The sequence below is a fragment of the Rousettus aegyptiacus genome, unplaced genomic scaffold (genome assembly GCF_014176215.1).
Source record: "Rousettus aegyptiacus isolate mRouAeg1 unplaced genomic scaffold, mRouAeg1.p scaffold_m13_p_3, whole genome shotgun sequence".
Lineage (NCBI taxonomy): Eukaryota > Metazoa > Chordata > Mammalia > Chiroptera > Pteropodidae > Rousettus > Rousettus aegyptiacus.
In genome coordinates this window covers 17306820-17326751 of record NW_023416306.1, presented here as the reverse complement: position 1 = coordinate 17326751, position 19932 = coordinate 17306820, and the positions used below count along the sequence as shown (strand labels likewise).

Genomic DNA, 19932 nt, shown 5'->3' with positions numbered 1-19932 from the left:
CACCAGAACATACACTGTGTATGTGTCTGTGTGCTTTTCACCTATGGTAGCTCCTGTGCTTGGCCCTGGGTAGTGCACAGATGTAAATGCCAAAGAGAGAGACGTGTGTGTATAAAGGGGAGAGGCAGGAAGAGACACGGAATTTAAAAAACCCAACCTACTTCTTCAATCTCCAGTGATTTTTCCCCCCCATATTCCCAATACTGCCACCTGGGGCTCCGGTCCCCATTCTGTGTTTTCTTGTCCCACTTATGACTGGGGGTGTCCTTCAAAACTGACATCCTGTAGGACATCTCACCTTTTCTCCCAGGATCTCCACTGCACTATGTCTCATGTGACGTGGATCCCTTTCTACTTGCAAACTACTGGTCAAGCCCATGGGCTTTAGAGTCAGACATGCCTAAGTTGGAATCCCGGCTCCCTTAGGTACTAGCTGCGACCTCAGGCAGGCTACTTCCCCTCTGAATCTGTCTGACATAAAGTGGAGGTCACATTACCCATACCCACTAGATAGCTTTGAGGATTTTATATGCAAATAAAGGACTAGCAGAGTACCTAACACATGGCAGGCATAAATCGGTAGTTTCTTCTCATGATTGTAATTATGGTGTTCCTTGTCTAAAATCTGTGTAGTCTGTGTGGTCCTAGAGGACGACACATCGCTACAGTACAGCTTATCGCCCTGATTTTCAAACTATGTTCCTCTGACCTCAGGTTTTGGGGGTGTGGAGGGGCTTCAGGACCTCTGCTTCAACCCTACCAGTTTCTCTTTTTTTTCCTGTTTCGCATATTGAGGTTCCACATAAGATCTCGCACAACAAAAGGGCCCGGCTGCTAAAACAAAGTTCGAAAGTACCTGGTTTTGAAGCTAATTGTGCCCTTAGTGAATCTTGCTGGAGGTGAGGGGGACTCGTGGTAGAAAAGGGACACAGGTGTGATGAATGAACCATCTCAGAGACCAGCAGCTGGCCAGTGGGGCAGGGCTGAAAGCCCCACACTCACCGCTTTATAGTCAGAATGCGTTGTATAAAGACTGCAGGGAGGAGGCAAAGGCCAGGTCTTGGGAAGGAAAGGGCTCCCTGTCTCTACTGTTTGCTGGGTCCAGCCACTTCCCTCACCAGACTCATAGGCCCGGGGGTGAGCCCTCCAGGCGGTCAAGGGCAGGCAGGAGATGGGGCAGTGAGGGGAGTATATGTTCTTGGGGTACAGAATCCTTGACTTCAGAGTCTAAAGGCCCTGGACCAATCACCAGGAAGCTGTGCATGCCTACAGCCCGTGCCCCCCTGTAATCACATTGGTAACTGTCCCCAATATGGGCTGCCACTGCCGGTTCCACATGAGCAAGCCGTAAGGCCTCATGGAAAATGCGGGGGTCTGGCTTGGGCCAGCCAGTAGCCTCGGAGGTCAGCACAAAGTCGAAGTGTTCTCGTAGGCCAAGACCCACCAGGATGTCCTCTAGTCGCCGATCAAAGTTGGAGACCACTGCCAGTCTTAACCCTCGCTTTCGGCACCCCTTCAGGGTGGCCTCAGCCCCTTCCAACACCTGCCAGGTGGAGGGGCTGCTGAAGTCCTTGTACAGCTGGTCAGCGATAGGGGCCACAGCCTGGGCATCCCGGACACCCGCCAGGTGGAAAGTCTGTAGGACCACATCCAGCCACCACTGGCGGGAGGTGAGGCCGCGGCTCAGGCCATAGTTGGGGAAGCTGTGGCTCTGAGCCCTGTACGCCTGTCTGAAGGCTTGTTCCAGGGCCGCAGCCTCCACCTCCAGCCCGTGGGCCTGGGCCTTGGAGGCATATTCCTCTCCAATGGGGCGGCGGACTCTGAGCAGTGTGTCCTTCACGTCCCACGTCAGCAGTCGCATCTGTAGCCGGTGTGCCATGGGTCTGTAGGAGGGGGCCAAGTCTACTCCAGCTCCACCTAAGGTCCCAAGGGCCAAGGGGAAACCGACCTGGAGAAGAGCACCCCTCTTCTCTTTCCAGGACCCGTGGGTCAAATTTGCTGGGACTTGGGTAATGTCTTCACAGCAGAAGATCCTGGAATGAGATGGCAGGTGAAGTGGAAGTTCAGGCTTTAGAGTCATATAGACTGGGTTCAAATTCTGGCCCTGGCAACCCTAGGAGTGTCACTCTTTGAAGCCCTGTCTCCTCATGTATAAGAGGGACACACTGACCCAATCTCACAAGGTTGTTGAACTAAATGAGATCATCTGTTCATGTCACAACAAATTTCTGAGCACCTCTTAGGTGCTAGATGCTGGGGACAGTACAGGTTTCCAGCCCTCATGGCATTTGCAGGCATTAAATAATAAGGGATACAGACATTAGACAAAGAACTACACAAACATGGGTAATGAAGACAGCATGAACCATGAGGTTCTAAATCCAGGGACTGGATCTAGTCTTCCTCCGGGAACTTCCTAGGCAAGGGAAGTTTCAGTGGGGATCTGAAGAATGGCTATAAGGGAAAAGGAGATGGTTAAGTGTTCCTGGCATTGGGAGCAGCAAGTGTAAAGGCCCTGTGGCAGGGCGAGGAGTCTGGGGCTTTGGGTAGACAGGGACCGGCTCAGGCAGGGCTTTGTAGGACAAGGTAAGGAAACAATCACAATTGCTATTCCCATTGTTAGCGACGGCAAAGACAGAAACTCGCCTATGGTCAAAGCCAGGACTAGAACCCAAACTTCTAAACTCGGTGAAAGGATTAGTGACTCATGCACAGAAATCAAATTCCTCAGCCTGCTTACCAGAGGCTGGATGCAGCTTTTCACCCCAGAGTTGATTCAGGCTTCCAGTAAAAACCCCTGGGGGCCCGAGATCAGAGTGCAGCCGCGTGCTTGCACAGGGAGGGAAGTGGCTGGTGAATCTGGGGGTGTGTCTTAGGAGAAGTTGGTCAAGAAAATGAATTTAAATCTGTCTAGAACTTAGAGGGACCCACCCAAAGACCCTCTCACTTTGTAGGTGGAGAGATGGAAGAAGCCCAGTGAGGGGCAGAACTCGCTCAAAGTCACGCAGGGAGCCAGCCACTGGTACAGCTAAGACTGGGACAAAAGGCTCTGGATCCCGACCTAACGTATTTCCATTTTTGGAAGCCGGAGCTGGGGACTCTAGGCTACAGGCCTGAACGGCTCCCCCTTCTTCCCTACCTTCAGGGCTTGGTGGCGGCGAAGTCCACGTAAGCCTGCCATTAGAGAGAAACCTCTACAGCGTGACCTGGGGCGGGAGAGTCTTAGGGACACTGGTCGCAGCTGCGGCCGCAATCCTGGGTACCCCTTCTCAGCTCTAGCGCACTCTGACCGCTCAGCCCAACCCCGGGGCCTAGGACCCACCTGCCTCGCAGGGAAGCCGATCGAGAAGGAATCTGCAGCCGCTCGCCAGCTCAAGAGACAAAAGCTGATGTCCCACGGTCCCACGGAGCCAAAATCCGCCCGTCGCTAGGCCCCTCGCTAGGCCCCTCGCTGCTCCGTCCCGCCTCCCGCCGGCTCCGCCCCCTACGCCGCTCCTCTCTGCTGCCCTCCGCGCCCTCCTCCCGCAGCCTCCGCACCTTGACCTCGCTCCTCCCCACCCCTACCCGTCTCCGGCGCCCTCTGTCACCAGTTCTCACCGCGCTCCTTGGTCCGTTCTCCGCCTTGTCGTGAGACACCCTCTCAGTTCCCCATCCCGCGCCCTTCCGCCCCTCGCCTCGCCTCTCACGGTCACCTTGCACCCTTTCCGTCTCCCTGCGTACCCTGTCCTCTCCGTCTCCCGCCTTAATCTCCTTTCTGCCCTCTCTCCGCTCCCCCTTTCCCTCTTGCAAGCCCCTTCTCCTCCCTTGGGTCCGGACACTCCTGGGAGGGGCCCAAGATGACTTGGGAAGAGGGGGATTTGGGTCCCGGCTTGGCTTCCTGAGTGCTGTGTGGGCTTGGGCAAGGCAATGCCCCTCTCTGGTGAGAGTCTTCAGTCAGCACCAGGAGGGAAGTGCTTTCAGTTGGAAACTTGTCTAACGCAAGACAATTTGCTGAGGCTAGAGTCCTCCGCAGTACAACTTAGCTGGTTTGTTTGATTGTTTGTTTGTTTTTGATAAAAGTCAAAAAGTATTCATGCTCATCTCAAAAGTATTTAAAAATACAAAGTGTACGAAGTAAAAACCAAAAGCCCAATCTTATTCATTAAGTATTCACTGAGCATCTGTCTTCTGCTGTGTTTGACGCTGTGCTTCGCTGAGGATACAGTGGGAAACAAAAAGACTTTCTACCTTCATGGAACATTGGAGGAGCAGACACAAATCAAGGAAATTAACAAGATTTCAGATAGCGATGAGCGCTATGGAGGCAATCAAACAATGGTTTCATGAACAGTGACAGGGAGCCTCTTTGGATGAGGTGGTTAGGGGAGGAGCAAAGATCTGAATGGCAGCCAGGTGAAGATTAAGGGACAAGGAGCAAGTGCAAAGGTGCTGGGGGCCTAACCTGCTTACTGAGCAAGGGCAGTGGCCTTGGGGGTGGGGAGGAAGAAGGAGGCCTCCCTGCTCACAACCCAAGGGAAATTGCAGTGGCAGTTTTGGTTATTACGTGATCAGACGTTTTTCTGGAGCACATAAACATGCATATAATCCCCCCAGCCCCCCCCCCCTTTTTTTTTTTTAACAAAACTTCCTTCTGTATTCCAGGGCTGGTCTGTTCACTTCATTTAGAACTGCCTTGCCTTCACTGGACTCAGGCCTGGGAGGGAATACAAAGTGCAGAGTCACAGACCTTGGGCCTCAAAGGAGAGCCTGATTCCAGAGACTTCCTAGTAAACATCGTTATGTGTCGCAAGCATGATTTCTAGAAGCAAGAGTGGGAAGTGTGATTGGGAGGCCAGAGATCCATCTGCATTTCACAGAATCCAACCATGTCTGAGATTGTCCACTTTTCAGTCACCTAAAACCCAGCCCCTTAGGTTCTACTCCCAGCTCTGCCGTCTGACCCTCTGTGAGCCCTCCATTAAATCCTTTTCCTCTCTGACCCTCCGTCTCACAGTATGCAAACTAGGGGGATTGGACAAAATAACTTCCTGTTGAAGTCCAGTTTCACTTAAAAATTAAATTTCCAAGTTCGTTAACTTTGCCTATGGAACCCTCAGTTTCTCCTTATATTAATAGAGCATGTTTACTTCAGGATCAAACAAAAGCACATGGAAAAACTCTTTGAGAAATAGAAGATGATTCTTTTCTGTTGAAATAATTGAGTCTACTGAGCCATTAGGGTTTCATCTGATTACATAAGTATTTCAACTCAGGGCACCCATTGCACAAGGGGCTTATTTCCATTACAATCCATGTGAAAGCGCCCCCTGGAGTTATGGCCCTGACTTAACTGCCCTCTAGGTTCTGCCTATTAACTTTTTTAGCAGAGAAAAAGGAGCCTTGTGTGTCACAGGAAAGCTAATGACAGGTCCCTGCTATTCTGAAAAAAGCTTCTTTCTGATTTGCCAATTCAAAATGGGTACACTTAATGGGTGTAGTGTCTTCCCTAATCAGGTGACAGAACTCCTCAGAGGGTTTCATTGATCTCTTCTGTGTGTCCTGGCCTGGTGATTGCTTCTGGAGACACCCGACATGTCACTACACTGGATGTTGGTCTAAATTATTTCTCTTTGAGAAAACAAGTTTCTTACATGAGCGTTTTTCCCTTGAGATTTTCACATTGATAGCACTGAATAAACCCAGGCTTGGCACATCAGACATATGTCTCTCTCTCTTAAATTTTCATCTACTTATTTAAAAATTAATTTTAATTAAAATATATCACACATAGAGAACGGTACAAAGTATAAATGTCCTTGAATTTTTACAAGTTGAACATACCTATGCAACCAATACCAAGACCAAGAAAAAGAACATTTCCAGAACCCTGGAGCCCCTGTCATATTCCGGTCGCTTACCCCCAAAAGGGTAACCACTAGCCTGATTCCTGATTGCATATTGACTTGTTTTTGAACTGTATAAAAATGGAATACAACAGGCTGTGATGCCGGGAAGCCTGAGAATAATATGCCATACCGATGGTGAAGGCTGAGTTCTCTGCCCAGGGATAAAATTACTACTAGTAAGAGCAGGAAACACAGCAGAAGAACTGTGCAGGAGTCAGACTGCCCGAGGACCACCCAAACCCCTCCAGCTACCTGCCTGGTCATTATTGCCTCTGTAGATAAAGCATGGAGTTGCTGAAAGGGACACCAGGCTGGCACCCCAGGAGACAAGTCCTGACTCTAGAGGCGCCATTCACATAAACCACAATGCCTGAAGGCAACTTAATCCCTCAGTCTGGCCCACTACTGGAGTTAACAAAAGCATCATGTTAGATCCATAATGTTGCTGTTTATTGGGAGATGGTATGGTATAATGGTTAAGGTTAAAGGCCTTGGAATTTGGCTATATGGGTTGAAATCTCAGCTCTGCTGTTTTTGGTAAGTAGAGTTCTAGACCCAGCACTGTCACAAACTTTTGAGTAGCCTTGGGTGAGACATACAATCTTTCTAGATCTAGCTTCTTCATTCAAATCCCATAGATTGTAGGATTCCCCCTCCACCCTGACCCTCTTCCAATCTTTTCTGTCTCAGGAAATGGTCCATCAGCTACCCAGGAGCTCAAGCCAAGTTTGTCCTTCATATCTAATCTACCTCCTAAATCCATTCCTTCTCCATCCTGTTACTACTGCAGTCTCGGTCACGAAATTTCTCATTTGCTACAGTGCTGTCAAAATGCTTTTATAAAATACAAACAGAGTGAGTCATCCCCCAGCTTAAACGGCTTCTACTGGCTTTCCTTCCTCTTGGAATAGAGTTTGAAAAGGCTGCCATGGCTGTTGAGCCCCTGCATGGTTTGGCCCTGGTCTCTTCACTCAGTTTAGGCCACTTCTTCCTGGGGCCTTCCCTGAGCTTCAGCTCCAGGATTCCCTCTGCCAGGAATGCTCTTCCCCAGACATGTCTTCACTTGGTGGCTCCCCTTTCAGGTCTAGGTTGTCAGTCCCTCAGGGAAGCATTTTCTGATCCTTCAAATTAGGTCAGGTCCTGGAAACCTTCATAGCACCTATCATGTCACTGGTGACATGTGTGCCACCTGGTCCCCAGGGACACTCATTCCACTTAATGTTACCCCTTGGTAGGGGGTCTGGATACAGAGAGTCGTTTGCTTCCTATGTCTCTCTGCATCTAGAACAGGGTCAGCACTTGTACTCGTTTGGCAATGATGAATCTGCGATGCCCTTGAAGAACCTTCTCTTTCATCACGCTAGTCATTTTAACCAGAAATGAGCTCAGAGGCTAGGGGCCAGGAGACAGGAAGCCAAGAAGCTATGATAGTCACAGGTTCTGGTCTGAGCTAAGTCCCAAGGCCCATCAATGACTCACCTCCAATGAGTGCCTCAGGGGATTTGCCCCTAGGTGGTAAATACACTCAAGCTCCTTAGAAGCTTTGTGACTCTTCAAGCCCTGATTTTGGCTGGCCACTTTCTATTGGCTGAGAGTAGGTCTTCAGTTAAGTTGGCCACAGCTCTAGGAAGGACTACCAGGAGTCAGAGGAGGTTGGTCTGACTGCAGGAGCTGCCAGGAGTTTATAATTCTAAATTTTAAAATGGGTTGTACTGCTTTATGGTCCAAATTGAACTTGTGTTGGGCCTGGAGTTGGGATTCCCTGTCATTTTGCAGATGGGAAGGTAGACTTGCAAACGGGCCCCTCCCTTGCTGGGCCTTAACTTAAGCTAGAGGGAAACATTATGTCCTGTCAGACTCAGAAGAAAATTGAAACCATTCATCCAGTTGCTCACGTCAGAAACCAGGGAAGGCATCCTTATCTCTTCTTACTGCCTCATCTTTGACCCTTCCGATTTAAAGCATCGGCAAGATCTGCTACTTCTGTCTCTAAAATGTATCCCGAATACATTTGCTTTCTCCTACCTCCACTGCCACCACCATGGTCTGGGCCACTATCACTGCTCTCTGGAGTCTGCAGCAGCCTCCCAACCAGGCTCTCTCTAACCTTTCCATTTTCCCTACAGCAGCAGGATATGGGAAACTGAACCATATATAACTGGTTAAGATCCTTCAGATGGCTTTGTAGCAGATGCAAAATAAAATCCAAGCTTCCTAAATGGTGCAGGATCTACCTTTCCAGCCTCCAGTCCTGTCGCCCACCTTCCTCTTGACTCAGCACTGCCAAGCTCCTCTCACTGCATGATCTTTGCACACTCCGCGTCACTCCTGCAGCTTCTGGTAAGCTTCCTTCTGCTCTCTGAAGGCTCTTTCCTTGTCAGCCTCAGGGCTTTTCAACCACCCTCTCAAGAGAGGCTTCCTCATCTGTTATCTGTCTCACACCCTTTCTTTCCTTCAAAGCACTTAATACAATTTTTAACTGCTTCGTCTGTTTTCTTGTTGTTGTCTGTCTCTCCCATTCTCCTTGTACAGCTTTCTTGCAGAGAGACAAGCTGAGGTCTGTCCTGGTAGATGCTCAAGAAGTACACAGCACCGTGCCTGGGCACAGAGCACATGTTCTCAAAAAATATCTCTTTAATAAAAAGCCTTTTCGATGGCGACATTTCCAACAGTCAGGAATTCTCTTTGCTTCGGAATTTTGATCCTCAGGCAATGTTTCTGTTCATTAATGAGTAATTATCTTCCAGGTTTATGGCTCAGGGCAGAATAGGAAATCTCAGGCAGCCTGGCAGCCCCTGGCCTGTGTGGGAATCATCTTTCAGTGGAATCACAGCAGATCTCAACTCTAAACCCAGGGATGTCATTCTAGGCCTCAGTCTCAGCACCCAGCAATGCTGCCAGAGGACTCGGGCTTTCCAGAGCGTCTGAGGGTCCTCGATACAACAACTTCCTCTTCCCCTAATGTTCCAAGCCCCTCTCCCAGGCTCCACTGAGGCGGTGCCAACACTCCTGGGAACTTTCAAGTCGAAGCCACACCAGAGGAAGGAGCTGGAGTGACAGAGGTAGTCTCAGAGCTGACCCAGGGGAGTGTGGGGATGCTGGGGGAGCCCATGAAGATGTGGCTGTGAGTGGTAAGATTTGGCATGCCGGCAGAAAACACCCAGCAGTGCTGGGCACCTGCCAGCGTGTGAGCACGAAGAGGGAAGGATGGCAAAGTTTGAAAAGCAGGATTTACTTTGGTTTTCACTTCTCCAAGGTCCCTGGACCTTTTTCAAGTTCTAGTTCTTGGTTGTTGCACACTCTCTCTGTCATTCCTTCAGCCACTGCAATAGCTGAGGTGTGTAGTAGGTGATGATGACGTCGGCACCTGTGTGGGGAGAGAAGCAGGGGAGGGGCAGGACATCAGCTCTGGGCACAGTTCCTGGGAGCTGAGGGCCAGCGAGGGAAGAAGGCTACTATGAAAAGGGAGTCAGTGGGAGACACAAGACTGAGCCCGACTCTTGTTGGTTCTAACTCTGTATGAACTGTGGGCAAATCATTTTCTCTTTGTGGGCTTCGGTTGGGGAAACAGGTAAGCTGTAAGTTTCCTTTCCACCAGCAAAACCAGCTCCCAATTATGGAGTGACAAGCAGATGCCAATTACATATATCTCTCATTTAATCCACATAACAACCATGGATCAGGTATCTTATCCCAGTTACAGGTACTGAGGTTCGGAGAAGTGGCTGGGCCAAGGTCTCGAAAGCAAAAAAGGGGGCTCTGCTTTCTTCAATGCTCCATGTCCTGTTCTAGTTCCATGTCTCTTCGTCAGCCTGTGTCTGTTTAGATCACTGTTGTTTCCAGGCCTAAGACCCTGGGCTGTCTCATGACTTCAATTCCCTCTCTCTAAACGAAGTACCTATTAGTCCATGCGGCACAGGTCAAAAACCCCACCTCGGCCAGCTTACCTGCCCTGCGGAAGGCGGTCATGGCCTCCAGTACAGCAGCCTTGAGATCGAATGCCCCAGCTTGGGCTCCGTGCCACAGCATAGCAAACTCTCCAGAAACATGGTACACAGCGAGAGGAAGCTCAGGGTGCTGCAGAGAGGCAGCAGTAGGCAAAAGTGGGGGGTGGGTGTGCCTCTGGGAGTGTCCCTTCCTCTCCGCCCAATCTGTGACCATCTTGAGCCCCATACTTTGAGGAACTGATGCTGGCAGCCTGGCCCATTCTTGAACTATTAGAGCAGAGCTGTTAAAGGCTCCTGCCCACTGGTGGTTCTGGGCAGGAGCAGGGAGGGGAGGATTCCTATTTAGGGGCAGATTGCTTCCAACTCTGAGATTCTGCAGTCCCTTAATCTAAGGTGCCAGCGTCTATGGACACACCCTCTCGACTCCCTGATTCCCCCTTTGTCTCTGCTGTGCTTACCTTGTCCTTCACCTCCCGCACAATGTCCAGGTAGGGCATCCCCGGCTTCACCATGAGCATGTCAGCTCCTTCCCGCACATCCCGGTCCTAAGGGATAAGGTATGATGTGAGCGGTACCTGGGAGGTGAGGCGAGAGGGAGACAAGCTGGGTGAGGCTCAAGCTATGGTCACTTACCACTGCTCGGAGGGCCAAGCCTCGTGCTCCGGGTGGCAGCTGGTAGCAGCGGCGGTCTCCAAAAGCTGGGCTTGATTGAGCCGCGTCCCTGGAAGCAGAGACATCAAGGTGGGCTCCAGTTTTGGGTTAACGGGTCAAGGATTTAACAGAAGACCCCTGCCAGTTCCCACTCACCGGAAAGGTCCATAGAAACAAGAAGCAAATTTGGCACTATAGCTCATCACTGATACCTATGGGGAGACAATGAAGGTCGAGGCTCAGTCAGCACTTTCCAGATGCCCCTAGGGGATGTGGCAGGAAAAGGACCCAGGCTGGGAACTAGAGTGCCTGTGTTCCAGCCCCTTTGGAGCTCTGGGCCTTAATTTCTCCATCTGAGGTACAGAGGTTGAGAGAGATCTCAAAGGCCTTTCTACAGTGCTGTCTTCAGTTCCTTGATTATTGGCAGATGTAGGGGTGGGGCTGGTCCAGGCTCAGGCTCGCTCACCTCCCCAACACCCCTCCGCGTACTCCCTGCCCCTACCCTGTTGCCAAGTCCATGTGCCATCAGAGCCTCCTTGATGGCTTCCACGCGTCCATCCATCATGTCCGATGGGGCTACCACCTGACATCCTAAGGGGCAAAGGGTGGTCTTCAGGACTCTTGGGCCCTCCTATCCACCTTGCCACCTCCTATCCACCTTGCCACCACCTCCCAGAGGTGCGCATCCCTGCTGGAGTCTCACTCACCTGCCTTGGCATAAGCCAGTGCCACCTCCGCCAGCCGCTGCCGACTCTCCTCGGCCCGGAAAGCCCCATTTTCACTCAGAAGCCCTGCAGGTCAGACAGCTGGGTTTTAGGGAGCAATTTAGGCCCTGGCTTGTCCCCGCCATGGGGAGCACTGGGCAGTGGGAGTTCAGGTGGCAGGAGGGAACTCACCGCAGTGACCATGGGAGGTGTAGGGGCACAGGCAGACATCACAGGCCACCAGGAGGCTGGGGAAGGTCTTGCGCAACAGACAGATTGCCCTGATAGTTGGGGAGTCGTCGGCATCGGCTGCAGAGCCCCGCTCATCCTAGTGGCAGGGGAAGGACAAAGCAGTGTGTCTGTCACATGAAGCCTTCGGGAGGCAGAACAGCCCTCACAGAGCGCAGCTCTAGCCCTCTCCTTTTATCACCTCAGACTGTGGACAAGGAGGCGCAGTGAGGACTGCCCCCATTCTGCAAAGGGACTTGACTTGTCCCCTACTTGGTTTCCTGACCCTACATGGGTGCTGTCATAACAGCAGGTGCCTTGTCCATTCACTTGTGGCTGTAAGGCCAGCACAGGACTGGAACGAAGGTGTGGTCACTGTGGCACCTTAGCTCGCCCTCACCCAACCTCCCCTTCCACTCCCCTCTAACTCATCCTCTGATTCTTCACCTTGGGAACGCTGCTGGGGACTCCAAATACCAGGACACAGCGCAGGCCCTCTTCCACCAGGGGCCTCAGCATCTCTTCTAGCCGGTTCACACCATACCTGGAAGTGGGGTGGAGGGGCTGAAGTGAGGTGGATCCCAGGCAAGGGCCCACCCCATTCTGCCATACTGTGTCTCTGTGAAGAGCCAAGCTGGACATGGCGCCAGGAGGACTCAAGCACCATAGTATAGGGAGGGGCAGGAATGCATCCACCAAATAGATGGGGAAACTGAGGCCCCGAGCAGAGGAGCTATGGAATTCAGCTGTGGAAGGTCCCTCCAATGTTCTTATTGAATTCCCATTCAAAGTTCAGATCTCCTCCGCAAGACCGCTATGACATCTCTTACTTCATGAGGCTGCCTCTTCTGTTGTGGAACAACTCTGACCCTGAAAAAACCCTTCTCTCTAATGAGCTGAAGTCAGACTCTCTGGATCGTCTACCTTCTGGGTCCGCTTCTGCTTCCTGGCACCTCCACCTGCGACACCTCTCCCTTCATTATCCCCCTGCTTTCCCCACCATGTCTCCTACCTGGCCACTCCTGGGAGGCTGGCGATAGGCTGTACGTCATCAGGAACATCCCTGCAAGAGCGGGGGTGAGCTATGGATTGGTAGTGGCAGGAAGGGCCCATGGTGAGAGAGTGACTAGGGGGGTGGTGGGGACGGTTGGGGAGCTGGAAAGGAATATGTAAGTAGAGATGGTGGAAAGAGGATGGGGGTCCAGTGTCTGGTTCCCTTGCCTAGCCAAGCCCAGGGTCTGAAATAATAGGAACAACAACAACGAAACAATGAACGATAAGAGCAACTATACTGAGTAATCCCAGAGAGCAGTAAAGTAGTTAATAAATTGGACTCTGAAGCCACAAGGTCTTCACTTGTTATCGTAGCCACTTACAGACTGAATGACCTTGGCCAAGCCACACCATCTCTTCGAGTCTCAGGCCCTTTATCTATATATCCTGGGTGGATCCATTCATTCAGTCAACAAATATTTACTGAGCGCTTATTATATGCCAGGTACTGTGTTAGGCTCTGGTGATACAACAGTGAACAACAGAGACAAAAATGCCTGCCCTTGTGGAGATGACGTTCTAGGGGATAATGTCCATAGCGTTTTTATATAGATGCTGTCAGGACTGAATGAGATAATAGATGGACGTGCTTAGCATAGCACCTAGTACACAGTAAGTGCTCAATAAATGTCAGCCATTGCTATTATTAACAGTCATGACTGCCATCTCCTACACGCACACAGCAGTTTATAATCCACAGAACACCTTCTCGGCTTTCGTCTTCTTGTAAAAGCTCAGGAGGGATGGCAGGTAAGGGTTATTCTTATTCTCTTACTGGGAAGATCGTGTTCTTTTCAGGTTTGTTTTGTTCCTAAGATGGCTGTCCTTAAACCTGCAGCCACTTCCAATACCTTGAGCTCCAAGCCGACGGCTCATTTTACCTCCCAAAACAACACAGACGCCTGCTTTCGTCACATACACACCCGCCGACCCGCCCCTGCATCAGAGATCTGGCTCATTCTGGGGACTCACGTGACAAAGATAGGGTAGATGAGGTTGGAGGCATGGAGGGTGGTGGCAGCTGCCTGCCAGGTCCGAAGAAGTGGGTGGAAGTAGCCGCTGTGCAGAACCGACTGGGGCTGCATGGCGGGCAGTGGGGGCGCAGGGCAGCCAGCTGGAGGGCTCCTGAAGTATCTGCTGCGTGCTCAGCTCTGTGGGGACAATGAGAGACACGTGAGACATGATCCTTGTCCCCAGGAGGTGGTCCTCTACGTCCAGGCTCTTCGAGATTCCTGCCTCCCCTGTGCTCTACCCGAGTACCCCTTTGAGTGTGGGTCACCAATCCCTGCCAGTCTGTAAGTGGAAAACTGAAAGCAGGCCTTAAGAAACTTTCATGGCAATTTGAACCTGGTAATATAAAATTTAGGTTTGTACTTGAGATGATCTCTCTTCTTTATTTTAAGTAACATTTTTCCAGTAACTAATGTTTATTTTATTTTATCAAACAATCAATCTGTGATGGACTGGAAATTAGAATGAGGAACAATGATCTAGCCAACATTTAAACTTTGTTTATTCCATGAAAAATGTCCATATGCTTGGCAGAAATTTTAGATAAGCCAAAGGAGAAAAATCTCCTGTAACTCTACCTCTAGAGAAAAGCACTGTTAACCCCTTGGAACATGGACTTCTTGTCAAGCAAGACATACACTGAGAGGATTAAATACCACCATACCTGGCAGACAGACAGACGCCCCGAGGAGTAGCCACTGACCACAGTCTTTTCCATCCCTAGAGCCTCCTGCTGCTCCCCAAACACAAGCCACGTTTGGCGAGCGTCTGGGTCTGCACTCCGTGTTCCTTTATCTAGAAGGCTGTGTTCTCTCTGCAACCTCCCCACCCCAGGGCCTATCTGGTTCTCCACAGGGCACCCCCTACTTCCCTCTCCCACGAAAGCTTCTCTTTTTGCCCAGATCACATTCTCTCTTATATAACAGTTCTTTGTGGACCCGCCTTATCTCGTTCCAGTAGACTGAGCTTTTTGCAGAGCAGGGTCCATAGTGAATCAATTTTTGCCTCCTCCATACACTCTGCCACATAGTAAATATTTAATTACAGGAAATACCAGACAGTGTTCCCTAATGCCAAACAAGTATGGGATAAAAGACAGAAGGAAGCTGGGGCATTATCATTTGTTTCTTGAGCACCTACTGTGTGCCAGGCCACACAGGACATTGGCACATATTACTCATCAAGTTGGTACTACAGTCCTGAGAGGGAGGGCTGACTGAGTGCACCTAGGAAAGGCGGAGCCTACCGAAAAAGAGTCGTGCGTTCCAATGTGAGTCTGGAGGCCAGAAGGAGCTCGTTGAAAGATGAGGACTTGAACTTGGTTTCGCAGGCTGAGTGGGTTCAGCTAGGCAGTGAAAAGGGGGAGAACATTTCCTCAGCAAAGGAAGAAGGAAGTAAAGGTGGGGAAGGGGGGATGGTCGTGGACTCTTCTCAGGACCTGACCAGGTAATCAAGCCAAGTGTGGAGGGGAGAGGATGAGACGGGGCCAGGCTGAGGACAGGGGAGATTTCTGACTAGGGGGTGTGGGAGTGGTCAGAGCTTTTGGAAGAAAATTCTCACAGCCTGAGTACAGCAGATTGGAAGAGGGAAGCATAGAGGCTGTGGGGTCAGAGGGGCGGAGAAGGAAGGGCCATCATAAGGCTGCCAAGAGGCAGTCTCTTGGGGTGGATGGTCGAAGTTTGTTTGACCTGGAGGGTGACGGAGACAGGGACAAGGCAGGAAGGGGGCAAGGGGGAGAGCAGACTTGGAGAGGGGGTGGAGAGCTCCATTTCAGACACTTTCTTTTAGAGGTGTGTATAGATGTTGATGTGAACAAAACCGACTCCATCTTTGTATGCCTGCTTTTGTTTTTCCATGCTGAGAACTCTGACCTAACTCGTCTCAGCCAGTACCAAAGTCTCAGTTAATGATTAGCTGTGTCCTGTAAGCTTACAAAATTAACCTTGAAGATTCCTGTCAGTAAACGGCCAGAATGGCATAGCAACTGAGATAAATATCAAACTAGTGTCGGCATCAATTCTAAACAATTATCCATTATAAGACCACCTGTCTTATACTGCATTCCTGTCTTGTACTGCATTCTTTGTCCCCTTCTCTTGTCAATCATTAGTAGTTCAGTTATACTATAAAATGTTTCCTGTAACAACTACCTAGCATCCAAGAATAATCTGTGCAGGCTGCTGCTGGGTCCTCTCTTTTACTTCAATCTAATCTTCTTGTAAGTAAATTACCCTGTAATAAATTCTGTTATTCAATGGACTTGTCTGCTTCGTTTTTCAGTTTTAAGACACCTTTATAGTTCAGTGGTCACTATACCTCCATTCTACCTTCAAACAAGGTGCCTAGGGGAACATCCATTAGCTGAGTAGGTGGAAAAAAAAAAAAAAAAAAAAGAGCCACCAATCTCTTCTGTGTAAATGGAACCTGAAGGTCCAGAGAGGTTCACACACTCCCTGGGCCTGGGGGTGGGGTGGGGGGTGGGGTGGGTGCTTTAGGACACTGATGATGGCTGTCTTCCAGGCACCTTTAGCTCCCTCCCAATCAGCTCTGGGGCCCATTTTATCGGATTCTCTTCTCTGGCAGTGCTGGGGTTATCTGCACCCACACAGGAACCCACCCTACCACCCCGCCCTTGAGCCCGCCACATCATGATGCAGGAGTAAGCCAAGCCTTCCTAAAGATACCCCAACCACCAAATGAGCAATCGTTCAACAGTTACAAAGTTCTGAGTGCTCATTTTGTGTAAGATTTTACTCTCAGGTCTGCCAAGGATTGGCCTAAATCAGAGAGGTTAAGTCGCTTACCCAAGACTACACAGCTAGTTAGTAATCGAGCTAAAATTTGAATTTGTCCTAGATAATGAGTGCAGGGTTTTGTCTACTATACTCCATAGTACTGGTAAAGACTTGATTCAGTAGGTATCTCTCTTCCTCTACTATCTTTGCGTTGGAGGCTAGAGAGATGGAGGCAACAAGAGAAAATATACCATGTGTGTCATGTGCTGGGCACTGGACTAGGTACTTTATATATACTGTATACATTATTTCATTTAATTGCAGAAAAGCATTCTAACTTTTCGCAATAAGGAAATGGAGGCTCAGAGAGGTTAGGGTAGTGACTTGCTCACTGTTATTCTGAAGTCAAGTCAGATTGTGAAGCTGGGTCTACACATCTCTGATTCAATTTTCAGAGAACAACATTTGTAGTAGGCCCCTGGCTTCTGGAATCCAAAGCTGCATTCCACTGTCCTTAGCTCTGCAGCTCCTTTAGAAGGCTGAGGGAACAAAATACCTTCTGTTTATCAGAAGCAACAGGGCAGGGCTGCCTAGGAGCTTTGCAGTCTGAATTTCACCCCAGGGAGACTGGGGGTTGGGGGTAGGGGACAAGGGAGGAGGGTGAGAGTGGTGATGGGGAGGACTCACTAGGGCAGTTCCACTTTATACTTTTTTTTTTTTAAATTTTAGGGTTCATAGAGAGATTTGATTTGAGAAATGAGTGTCAGTAATGAAAAAGTTAAAAAGTTGAAAATCATCAATCCTGTTTATATCTTACATTCCGATGTGGAAAATTGGGTGCAGAGAGGTGACAGGACTTGTCTGACATCACGCAGCAAGTCAGGTACAAAGCTGGGGTTGACCACGGGGTCTTCCGGCTTCTAGCCCAGTGCCCTGTGACCTATACCACACACGGCCATTCTAGTACAACAGGTGCTTAATATCCGTGAAGTAGAAAAACACCCGACTAACAGAGTTGTAGTTCTGTTTGCAGAGCCAAAGCCAGGTGGAGGTTTGGCTTTCCAAAAAGTCCTTTGAAGACTGGGAGATTTTCACACACTTGGGAGGGCACTTCTCCCAAATCAAAGGAGCTTGCAAGTCACAGCTTAAATCCTATTATACCACACTGAGGTTGAGAGCAAGTCACCAGGGGACACAGCACCTACGGTTGCCCATGTTAGAACAGGTTAGCTTAACTGGAAGGCAGTATACAGTGGTGCAGAAAGAACCATGTTTCAAGGTCAAATAGTCCCAGGTCTGTGCTCTGTGCGTGCCTTTGAGTAAGGTTCCTGGCCTTTGAAAGTCTTTATTTTGTAATCTATAAAGTGGGAGTGATACTATCAAACTAGCAAAGCTGCAGAGAAGATTAGATAGGGAAGAGGTACATGCCTAGCTGCACAGTAAACATGTAGCTACTTTTATATTAGAACTAGGCTAAAACTAGGTCTCTTGGCATGCTCCTGGAGTGCCATCATAGCTGTGCCTTCTGCACCACACCCAGAAGGATAAATTTTCACTATACCTGTGTAGGCCACAGCGTCTTCCAAAATATCCAAGGATAGTGTGTGTGGGGGGGTCCCCTGCCTTCCAGCAGCTTATGTGGGGAGAGGAGAAATAATCAGCACACAGATGCTATAGTAGAGGGGTGGACCAGGTGCTATGAGAGGAACCTGTGTCTCTGGAAGTCAAGGATAGCTTCATGGAAGAGGGGACACTGAGGGATAAGTAGCTTTTCATACTGATTGAGGTAATCTCCTTCCTTTGAAGGCAACTTCCCCAACCTGAGAGTAACCTGTTGGCATCCAAGAGCTGCCACTACCAGGGGCTGAGAAAGAGCTGCAGTACCAGAACCTTCCATGTTATTCTTGGTTGAGGATACCAGAGGCTGTGGTCTTGGCATAGACAGGTGGGAGCTGTTGCCAGCTCTGGCAAGCTGTGCCATTAGTTGGGGAGGAGGCAGTCAGGAGGGCCAGCTAGGTAGAAGGTGGCCAGGGCTGAGAAATCCAAAGCCCCAGAGGGGCCCAGAACAGCAGCTGTCAGGCAGTACTGAAAAGGAACCAACTTGTTTATTCAACTCTCATTTCCTGAGTCTCTACTCTGGACCTGCTCAGTGCTACATACAGGAATTAAAAAGAAGAGTGAGACCCAGGCCTTGACCTAGGGCTTTGAAGAACTCAATTTCCTCTGAGCTTAGCTATTTGGAGCTATGAAGAGAATTTGCAGGTCCACAGACTCCTAAAACTTCTTGGCTAAGAGGATCTTTAAAGCTTGTTGATTACATCATAGAAATGATGGTGAAACTGAGCTCAGAGAAGAACAGACACAGGCCCAAAATCACACAGGGGGTCAGTGGCAGATCTAGGACTAGAATTCTGGACTCCAGCAGCCCAGTTCCCAATGGCCACTATTACCCCTTGATACTTTAAGTACAGATTTCAAAGCTCACAGCAGAATTGGGTTGTGGAGAGCTCTGGGTGAAGGGGTTGGGGGAGAGAAGTAAATAGATTGGTGACTTTGGACGAGGCTGCAGCTGGCAGCATAACGGTAAAGTGTGTGGGTTTTGGAGTTTGTACTCATGGGTTCAAATCTTAGTTCTGTCACTTTCCAGCTGTGTGACTTCAGTTTCCTCATCTGGTAAATGAGGACTCAAACCGCCTTCAATGGGCTGTTAAGACTGAATAGACCAATGCCTGTAACGTACGTACAAGTATAGTACAAAGCGACTGTTATTATTACCACCTCCCTCCTACATCAGCGATGGCACCGCGCGCTCCTTATTTATTTATATACAGCCCGCACCAGCAGTCTCCAAGGGAGTGGACCTTAGAGAGTAAACGCGGAACCCGAACCGAGGCCCCCAAGGGCTACGGCCACGTGGAGACCCCGACCCCGGCTGCAGCACGACATTCTACCTCTAAGAGACCAAACACCGGCCCCACAGGATGGATACCTCGCTGCACTGCCAGCGCTTCAGCACAATTTAGGTCTGGGGAAGCTGGATTCTTGGTGCTACAGCCCCCGCCTCCAAGTCCGCCATCTCCCCGAGTCCGGACCCAGCTCACCTGCCTCCCTAAGGGCTCCGAAGAGACGGTCCCGCCACCGGAGTCGTGCACTCCCTGGGCCCACGTGGGGGCGGGGCGGCTCTCCCGGAAACAGGCCCCTCCTCCGCCTCACCAACAGGGAGGCCACGCCCCCTGGGGCACTTTGCCGGCGGGCTGGTCCCCGCCAGCCGCGGCCTCGCACGCGCACGTTAGACGTGAGGCCTGGCCAATCGAGTGTGCCGAAGGGCTGGAGAGCCTGCCCCTCCCCACGCTGGTGCCCGCTCATGGGTGGGGAAAGCCCGAAGGAGCCCACCTGAGGGGCACAAGAGAGGCGCAGGGGATCCTACGAGTGAACCTGTCTTGCAGTCCTCTCCCCAGCCTAGCTCATACTTGGTGGTTGGTTAATTATTTGTTGAAAGAATAATTGGACGTCAAAGACATTAAAACAACACCATAATGTCTAACACAATAGCTAAGTCCATTTTTTGCAGACTGAGCATTTTAAAGTTGAGTTCAGCAGCAGGCTGCCTTCCAAGTTTTCAGAGAGAATTTATTCCAGTGTACTTGCTCAGGGTCTACTGTGTGTCATGTTTTGGGAGATGTGATGTGAATGACAGGGATACTTTGGGCATCAGACC

At 50.2% G+C, this 19932-nt stretch overlaps 2 protein-coding genes across 6 annotated transcripts; both read right to left on the bottom strand.

Moving 5' to 3' along the window:
• Positions 1 to 959: 959 nt before the first annotated feature.
• HDHD3 (haloacid dehalogenase like hydrolase domain containing 3) lies at positions 960 to 3468 on the bottom strand. Its single transcript, XM_016126297.2, has 2 exons — positions 3323 to 3468; positions 960 to 2033 (listed from the first exon to the last, which is right to left on the bottom strand). The coding sequence occupies exon 2, from the start codon at positions 1877 to 1879 to the stop codon at positions 1124 to 1126; it is 756 nt and encodes a 251-aa protein (XP_015981783.1). The 5' UTR covers positions 1880 to 2033; positions 3323 to 3468; the 3' UTR covers positions 960 to 1123.
• Positions 3469 to 5713: 2245 nt separating this feature from the next.
• ALAD (aminolevulinate dehydratase) lies at positions 5714 to 19423 on the bottom strand. 5 transcript variants are annotated; one of them, XM_016126302.2, is made up of 13 exons: positions 19316 to 19369; positions 14726 to 14824; positions 13441 to 13619; positions 12428 to 12478; positions 11863 to 11959; positions 11380 to 11515; positions 11191 to 11274; positions 10986 to 11074; positions 10640 to 10695; positions 10466 to 10553; positions 10291 to 10377; positions 9833 to 9962; positions 5714 to 9252 (listed from the first exon to the last, which is right to left on the bottom strand). In XM_016126302.2, the coding sequence occupies exons 3-13, from the start codon at positions 13551 to 13553 to the stop codon at positions 9194 to 9196; spliced, it is 990 nt and encodes a 329-aa protein (XP_015981788.2). In that variant the 5' UTR covers positions 13554 to 13619; positions 14726 to 14824; positions 19316 to 19369; the 3' UTR covers positions 5714 to 9193. The 5 variants fall into 5 exon arrangements, with proteins under 5 accessions (XP_015981788.2, XP_015981787.2, XP_015981790.2 ...); XM_016126301.2 differs by lacking the exon at positions 14726 to 14824 and having other exon boundaries at positions 19316 to 19423; XM_016126304.2 differs by lacking the exon at positions 14726 to 14824 and having other exon boundaries at positions 19204 to 19320.
• Positions 19424 to 19932: the final 509 nt, after the last annotated feature.